The sequence below is a fragment of the Propithecus coquereli genome, unplaced genomic scaffold, assembly GCF_000956105.1.
Source record: "Propithecus coquereli isolate 6110/MARCELLA unplaced genomic scaffold, Pcoq_1.0 Scaffold50, whole genome shotgun sequence".
Classification (NCBI taxonomy): domain Eukaryota; kingdom Metazoa; phylum Chordata; class Mammalia; order Primates; family Indriidae; genus Propithecus; species Propithecus coquereli.
In genome coordinates this window covers 1,509,538-1,518,911 of record NW_012150841.1, presented here as the reverse complement: position 1 = coordinate 1,518,911, position 9,374 = coordinate 1,509,538, and the positions used below count along the sequence as shown (strand labels likewise).

Below are 9,374 nucleotides of genomic sequence, written 5' to 3'. Positions count from 1 at the left end.
AGATTTCTCTAAACAATTTATTGGGAGATTAAGCATGAAATTAATCTCCTAGATGGATATGGACTAAATAATATGCATGTTAATTTTAGCTATATTGTGAAAATAACTTAAAAACAGAATACTGTCATTTTCGTAGTTACCATAAAATTCAAATGTAGATTCTCTGTGTTCTAGAATTAACAATTAAAAATACTGAATGATGTGAAATGATAACTGTAGCATTTCTTCCTAGGATAAGAAATGTATATTTTTATTTGTGGAATTTGTTCTGTATGATGTAAGACTGTAATTGATAGCATAGTGGTAGTGTTTATTACCCCTGTTATGACATGGATAAATGACCAAGATCTCGAATATAAAGAATTGATGGTATAATTTTTCATTGATCACCTATTTTTTTGGATGGGGAGAGACAGAGAAAATGAATCAAATAAAAAAATACTAAGTCCAGCAATAGTTTTTAATCATCCATTGTTGCAGATTATTTAGAATTTCAACTACCCAAAAAATTTTTTAATCATTCTAAGTAGATTATTTTGTCTACATAGAATGTTAGCTAGGTCTTAGTTTTAAATTATTATTAAATGTACAGAAAATTTGGACAAGTAAAAAGACTTCAGTGATAAACATTTATATAACAATATCTTATGCAACTTTCAAAGCAGACCAAAAAGTAATTTATAATGGGTTCTATCATTCTATGAAGGCTAAAGAAGCAAGATAAAATGTGCAAATTTTAAAAGGATATTATGTCACATAGTGATCATCAGATCATCCAAATTCAAAATAGTATAAATAAAAATTATTCTTAATTATATTTTCAAAATATCTTAAGACTATTAGAGTGAACATGGGAAAGACAAAACTAGTTTATGCCTCTCTCATTTAAAAACAAATGTGAGAGGCATTTTAGATATGATTTCTTAAGATATACAGGCTCTAGGGCAATCAATAAGTTTTTACCATTTCAATTCACATCAAACTCACAGAAATTCGATTTCAGTGTTCATGACTACATATCACTATAATAAGGTTTTATAACAAAGGAAGAATTTTAAAATGTTCTGCAATGACTACAGAAACTACCGATAGTTATTTATACTGCATAAGATATATATTTAAGGGTTCTTTTTATACCTTAAAACTTGAGAACCTACAGAAGAAAAATATCAACTTGCAAAATCATAGGTCTGGAAAGGTCATTTCTCCATGGTTCTCACTAATGTGTGTGGATATTTTAATTTTTATTTCTTCCTTCTATGTCCTCCTTATCTGTGTTGTGTCTCATGACTGTTCTGGACTGTCCCTTGCGGTAGGTTTCCTCTGCTGCTTAGACATCCCTAGTCAATGCTCAGATACATTTAGTGGCCTGGGAGCCGGGGCTCCACAGCTGAGGGTATGCCATTCTGACACACATCAAGAGGCTGAACTAAATTGATTTTTTTTTAAAGATGAATTATTCTCATTTTAAACATTGCTGACAGATTAAACAGTATTAGAAAGCTCAAGTTTAAAACTGATGGACATAGAAAGAAAATTCAATCCCTTGCAGTACCTTTTTAGTGTGCCTTATCAAATCCAAAGCTGGACAATGTAACTGAGAATGAACAAATGCTCCTTCTGATGAGTGTGAACTAAGCACTCTAAATCTTTGAAATTTAAAATAGGGTCTGATGTTCCCAACACAGTTTTTTCTATTGCAATTTATCAAACCTCAGAACTGCTGGGTTTAGAAGGTTTTTTCCTCCAAATTTTGTTCCATGGAGGGAAAAATATTGCTCTCGAGATATTATAATAGCTACTGATTTAATAGGTCTGAATTTAATGTGATGGTACAGAAAATGTCTTGCTTAAGTTCAGCCTTTGGGACAGGAATAGACTTAATCACTTTAGTGATGAACAGTGGCACTGAGAAATTATCAAAAATTTAGCTATATTTTATGCAGAATAATTGCAGAGATGGTCCTGCACCTTCCATTCAAGCAAAAACCACTTAGGGAGAAGGAGATTTAATATCTCAGCTACTTCAAATTGGACTGGCTGATACATGATACATAAATTGTCAGTTCCAAAAGAGACCTTTGAAAAGGTATTTTAATCTATCAATTTTTTTATTATAATGATAGAGTGATGTGCAGATTTTTCAGACAGAGCTACATGTTAAAATAATAATTTGCTATTATTTTTTAAAAATTAAAACCTTACAGAGAGGCAATTACCTAAACTGCAATTTTCTAAGCATATCTTCTGTGACAGTGTTAAAGACTTACACATAGCTAAGGTTTTGAAAGGGCAATAGGATTCCACTGCCTAAAGCTCAGTAGTCTCGTCACTTTATTAGTACATGTTCCCTTTAGTGACCCCTTGCCCTCAAATTAAAAGATTAATACAAATTTTTAAATAGTTTTCTGTTGCTTTCTGCCTTTGGCTATCAGTAAACCAACATTTTAATATTCACAGACAAGCATAAATTAACCTTTCTAAATTAAATGGTGTGTGGCTAACCAAATTTGAAGATGTTTCTACATAGATGTATGTAATAATGGTAACTTTCAATTTTCCAAATCTATTGTCAGCTCCTGAGAAATTTCAAGAAGCACAAAAGAGGAGGCAGCTCTGACAACAGCTCAACTCTGTTTATGTGTTCTTCCCACCCGAATGAGTGCTATTAATCTGTGATGCATCCAAGTCTCAATTTTTTAGAATCAAATTGAAGTTAACTGGATGTAACCAAATTGGAAAATCTTATAAATTCAGGGACTGAGGGTGCCATTTTGAAGCACCACTGGAGGTCTCTGTGGGAGTGGGTGATTGAACAGAGACTCTCCTTCCTGAGAATGATGAATACAGCAGAGAACAAAAGCACGTAGTCTGGAGGGTGGGGGTAGAGGGTGGTGGAGCTATAGTCTGATGACTGTGATGCCTACATAAAGCCTGGTTATACTTATTGCATTTAAGTTCCATGAGAATTTTCAGATTCAATTTCAGAGGTGACAACAATCAAGATTACTTTGTCAGAGAAATAAAACCGCCCATCACTATAATAGTATGTCTACCTTGCTTTCAGTGAGATTCCACAGTAACACATACACACACAAAGGCAATGAAAATGCCATTACCAAAAACTAGGAGACAATATTTGCTACATATAACAACAACAAAAAAGTTGAGGCCACTAAAATACAAAGAGCCTCTACAAATCAATAAGAAAAAGGCCAACAATATAATAGAAAAATTAGCAAAGGATATGTACAGGTAGTCCCCAGAAGAAAAAATACAAGTGGTTAATATAAAGATTTTCAATTTTTCAGCCTCACTAGGGATCAGGAAAATGTAACTCTTTATTATTTTTAATTTTGAATAACAACTGTGTATAGATTTCTAATTAATTTTTCTAATTATTTAAAGCCATAAGACTACATCCCCAGAAACAAAGCTTCAAATATTTATAACATTTATAACCTTGGATGTTTTTAGCAAAATTTTTGCCTGCTAGGGAAATACATTATATATTTGATTTTTTAAAAAGAGGAGCATTTGAATGTATCTTATAAGGTAATGAGCTTTCTAGTATTTCAATTTATGTTACACTTAAGTTTTAGGTCATAAAGAATATTCACTTTGTCAGACTCAGTTTCAAGAGTTCAATAGAATTGATTTTGTTCTTTAATGCAACATGAATTTTTATACCGATTTGAGTTTTTGACAAGATTGTAAACATAATTTGTTTTATCTTTTGATATCAAATAGACTCTTAGATCAATTTAATTCAGCCTAGCTTTCTGTGGAGCTGCTATGAAAATAAAATGGTAAACTTAAACTGGAAGTGGGGTAAACTTTTATCTAAACATGGATTTGCTGGTGGCATGTTTTTCCCTCTCTTTCCATAATCATTATAAATGTATATGTAAGACACAGGGAATTAAAATATTCTGAGGATCACTTACTCAACTATCTTTGTCATAGGAAATAAGGCAACAAAAGGCCATGCATTTTATGCAAATTACTCCACTGCATGTAGCAATGTTTTATATGATGCTGAGCATCTCTTTAAACTACATGAATGTGAAACCTGGCCTGGTTAATAGCATGTTTATCACACTTTCTTCCAAAAGAGGCAGTTGTATCAGAGCCAAATATAACACCAAGTGGACATTTTCTTTGCAACAATTATACATTTTTTGCTTGCAATATTCTGAGGGGCTTCTTCCATTGCTTCCATGTTGCTTGCTGATTGGGGAAAAAAATTCCGTGCACAAATGGAATTTAAAAAATATGTAAGCAGCAAATGTGAATGTGTGTCAGACAAACAAATTTCCAGCATCTTAGTGCTTGCTTCTAACAGCTTGGAAGTATAACTACAGGCCCAGTTTAATTTGGGTTTCAATGAAAATTCACTTGAATTCATATACAATCCATTTTTCTACTCATAGGCCCTTAAGGATGATGATGCTGAAACTGGATTGACTGATGGGGAAGAAAAAGAAGAACCCAAAGAAGAGGAGAAACTGGGAAAACTCCAATACTCACTGGATTATGATTTCCAGAATAACCAGGTCTGAGGGGGAAATGTCTTCTAATTCCATTACGTTTTCTGAAATTACCAAGTAGAAAGTGCAGCAAAATTCTTAACTTATTTCATTTGCTGCAAGGGGAAAATGCAATTATCAAAGCTATTGATGAAATAATTTCTAAGTACAGGCAGTCCCCTACTTGCTAATTTAACTTCTGGTAATTAGAATTCACAGTATTCAACAGATTACATCTACTTATGGCACTTTCAGCAGGCAGACAGAATATAAATTAACTAGAAGCACTCAGTCTGCTTCTGAGAGCTCCCAGCCACAACCTTACCCCTCATCCTGAGCTGGAACGATCAAAGATGAAAAATTGACTACAGTCAATAGATTTTAAAGGCAGGGGTGCCTTATATAATATCATGATACTAAATGAAACTCTCATTGCTAATGAGATAGCAATTATAGAAAAATAGGAAGACCAGCTTGATTTCTAGTTCCAATGAATACTGCCCAAAAAGTGACAAGGAACAGAAGGTAGCAAAACAAGCATTCCTGCTTGAATATCTCAAAAAGTCATGAGGTGCCAACTAGATGGATGATAATATTAGCTACCATTTATTGACTGCCTGTTATAGAGATAGCTCAAACATAACTGCTAAAAATCTTTCTACATTCAACGATCTTCTAGGATCCATGTCATTGATAAGAATGTTTCTTTACTTTCTGAATTGTTTAAAAAAATTAAAAAACTAGATAAGAATTAGTGGAATTGGCTATGTTAGGGTTCAAGTTCTTAAAAATCTGCAAGACATAGCCCTTCTCCAAGTAGGTGAGTTTTAAATCTCTCCAGTTTGTTTTGATCCATTCATCTTTTTGGCCAAAAAAGAACAGATAAAGGCAATTACTACTAATGCAGCATGTGTTAATGATTTCCTGTTTGATAAGGAATGAACAATAAATGAATGGATCAAACACTAATATTCATCTTTGATAACTAATATCCAAAGTGAGTAACTCTGTGAGAGCTCTAAGTATTAACAGTTGCAGAAATTCTGTGACGTATTTAGGAGTCGACAGTTCAAATAATGCCTTCACTTTCTGAAGTTTCCAGAGGGTTTCTCATGAAGGACATATATAAATATGCTTTGTTATATTGACAATAATTTTATGTGATCAGCTTCATTACAGCCCTAGCTAGTTATGTCATAATACATTCTAGAAAGCTGCATATTGGGTTATAGGAATAAAGTAAGCTATGTTCAGAATAGCACAGAATAAAGTAAGCTATGTTCCAGTGCTTAAATGGTACAAATAGATATTACTCTTGTTGCAAAATTCCATGTATACAGGGGCAGATTTGTATAGGTACAGATTTGTATAGGCTTATAGGTATATCATTTATAGTTAATTAAGTGTGGCATGTGAGGTCATTTCTATCACTTCTACCAAAATTTGAGCATCAAGACTGGATTGGGAGCAAAATCTCTTATTTCTATATTCTAGGAAAGGTCAGGGTTAACTTATGTTATCTTAACATTTGTTTTCCAAAAATTTACCCAACCTTTACATTTGCATCCAGTATTTTTCTCCTAATTTATCCTCCATTCATTTTTTCCAGTGGAAATCCAGTGGTATCTCATCCTGTTTAGTCACGATTTTGAATTTCTAAATTAGCTTTACTTAGTATTTATAGAGTAGTATCTTTAAGAAAATAAATAGCACTGAATTTTTTACTAGCAAGCAAGCTATCAAGTCTAAAAAGGTATTTCAGTCTGAGAATCTAGAAGATTCTATCAGATGACATTTTTTTAATATGCATTGATTTTTCCAAATGTTCTCAGCTAATTTGATTTATAAAATGATTCCTATGAGGCAGGAAAGATAAAGACTGGGGAATTTCATAGATAAAGTTTTAATGAAGATACACATTTGCTTACCAAAACTAAAAGATAACATTGAAACACTCTAATTGAGAAGCTCTCATGATAGAGAGAAATGTGATATTTATCTCTTAGGTAGAAGTCAGAAAGAGGTTGGAAGAAGAAACTTCATTCTTTGTTAAAAAATATCCAAAAATCTCTAAAACATAATCATCTAGTTTTAAAGACTTTATATCTCTAGTGTTTTCCCTGTCCAAAAGAAAATTGGTTACAAAAGGTGAGAAAGAGGAAATAGAATATTGCTTATGCCATTGCTGCATAAAGGCAAATACCAATTTAGCAAACCAAGAGACAGACTGTTTGCTTTACTAATCATGTCTTTATAATCTGATGCCTATTTTAGCTATTCTTTGACCATCTGTCTGTGTTTTGTGTACCTACAATCTAGCACCCTTATTGCTACTGTTGTATGATGCCACAAAAAAGATATTGAAGCATTAAAATGGAAACAACATAATCATTCAGGGTATTAGTCCAGGTTAAAAAATGAGACAACTAGACAAAATGCATTTAAAAACAGGGTGGGTCAGTTTCACAGAAAATGGCTGTGACTTTTTTTTTTTTTTTTTTTTTAAGGTGAATTGCTTTTTCACACTATCAGCTAAAAGTCACAGACTCAAATTTTCAGGCTCTGATGTGAAGACCTATGGTGTGGCTGCATTTACTGAATAGTATATACCTTGAATAATAATAAAACTCTATCTTTTTTTCCCGTATGGATCTAAACCAGTCTGTTGACACAAAATCTGTGATGGAAGAGTATCAATAATAGTCCAAGTACACTGATCTTTTATTTTCAAAATTATTAATACCATAATACTCTAATATTCCTAATAAAGCTTAGGAATGTATCAATGAAAAAACAGACTTGAGGAAATGCAGATATTTTTGCTGTATTTGAAAAAAACAGAAGCATAGTTACTTAGCATTTAAAAACCGTATCTGTAACCTACCCTTCCTCTCTATGAAGCTGAAATTACATTTAACTCCATGTCGTACACTTAAACACAGAATTTAATAGATAATCATTCTACTGTAAGTTAAAATAAATGTAGCCAGCATGCAAGTGAAGGTCAAATATAATAGAAACTGGAAAATCTTATTTTTTTATTCGCAAAACTCTACCCAACTGCTAAGAAATTTCTATCTAGCTGGTCTGACTGAGGCTTTGGTAATGAATAAAAATTTCCTACTTTATAATTACAAACTAGTGATTGTTTAACAATTTATTTCCACTTACAAATCATGCCTTGGAAAGAAAAACAATGCACGAGGGCTTTTAGCAACTGGAAAGTTATTTGATTGCAACTCTTTTGCAAATATGAATTCCATATTTAACTGTAATCAGGCACCTTTTAAAAGCCTCTTTTGCACTTAAAACGAGGCCTCCCAGAGCCTGCATCTGTCATAATTGGGTTTCTGAAGACTTTATAGCTCATTTCATTTGCCTTCTGTGTTCAAATTCATAAGAGAGTAGAAGTTTATTAAAAGGAAAGAGGAAGGGGGAGAAATCACAATATACAGCCTTGTGAACAAGTTGATCTTTTCCAAAATGTCCACTAATGTCTGTGTGTGCTGTCTGCTGTCATTTATTTCAGCTGCTCGTAGGGATCATCCAGGCTGCTGAACTGCCTGCCTTAGACATGGGGGGCACATCTGATCCTTATGTGAAAGTGTTTCTGCTGCCCGATAAAAAGAAGAAATTTGAGACAAAAGTCCACCGAAAAACCCTTAATCCTGTCTTCAATGAGCAATTTACTTTCAAGGTATTTCTTTATATTTACTTATAACTTTTCCTTTGTTGTTTTAGATAAGAGACCGATCTTATCCTGACACATACATACATAGACATAAACGTGAATTCTTGTTCAGGGACTCACAATAATCTATTCAGAATATCTGAAATTCTTATCTTTGGTCTAGTGAGGATTCTATGATGCATTTCAATGTGGTCAAAGTAGGATTCAGCTCAGTCATTTCACTATGGAATATGGACTGGAACACGATGAGGGTGTCATAGTCACATCTGAAAACTGAGGACCCTCTATAAAATAAAGCCAAAGGAATGAAATCATCATTTGTCTGAGTTTCAAAGTTCCTGAGAATAGGTAAAACCGCAGTGCAATCACAGAATAAAGTAAGCTATGTTCCAATGCTTAAATGGTACAAATAGATATTACTGTTGTTGCAAAATTCCATGTATACAGGGGCAAAATTCTGTGTGTAAGCACTTTACAACCATTCTTCTTAACTTATCAATAAAAAGAATATGAACATATTGTTCTACTGCATTTACAGCCTTTTTCCTTTACTCTAGGCTCTTCCCTGATATTCTTCATCTTGTTGAGACACCTCAGTTGACAAACAATAACAAAGAGAGACTCTGTCCATATAATAACTTGTCCATATAAAAACATTCCCTACAGGCCTCAGGGATCTTGGTAGCCCTTGGCTTGAAGTCATTCATAAAAACAATTCTTTGGTGAATATCTCTAATATGTGAAAAAATTTTAAATGCGTTATTTAGAACAATACATTTCTTAAAAAATTAAATGCCTGAATGTGCCAGCAGGCTGATTCAAAATCATCCTATCTATCAACCAGGCTTAGCAATAGCATGTGCCTCATGTTGGCAAACATTCTGTTATGAAATAAATTTATGAAACTCAGGGCATGAGTCATTTTCTCAAACCTTGTTTTCAATTCTGAAAAGTAGCAGTGTCTTTATTCACTCTAAAATTTTTGAGTTTTCAAGACAAAGTCCCTAATGTATTTGTCAGTAATCTTATTTAAAATCTACAGGTTTTCTGTACCCGGTTAATTTAGAGTAGCAGTAAAAACATTCTGAAAATACCCAGCTTATGAAAAGCTAATCACTGTGGTTGATATACCACAAAACATAAAAAGAAAAAAT

At 33.0% G+C, this 9,374-nt stretch overlaps 1 protein-coding gene across 3 annotated transcripts in view; it reads left to right on the top strand.

Annotated features, from left to right (window-relative positions):
* Positions 1-9,374, top strand: part of SYT1 (synaptotagmin I) — a 212,492-nt gene that overhangs the window by 73,202 nt on the left and 129,916 nt on the right. For 2 of the 3 annotated variants that reach the window (XM_012656340.1, XM_012656342.1), the window contains 2 exons: positions 4,434-4,556; positions 8,059-8,226. In XM_012656340.1, the coding sequence (XP_012511794.1) occupies positions 4,434-4,556; positions 8,059-8,226 (291 nt within the window). The remainder of the gene's footprint in view (positions 1-4,433; positions 4,557-8,058; positions 8,227-9,374) is intronic. The other variant, XM_012656341.1, reaches the window with a different exon arrangement.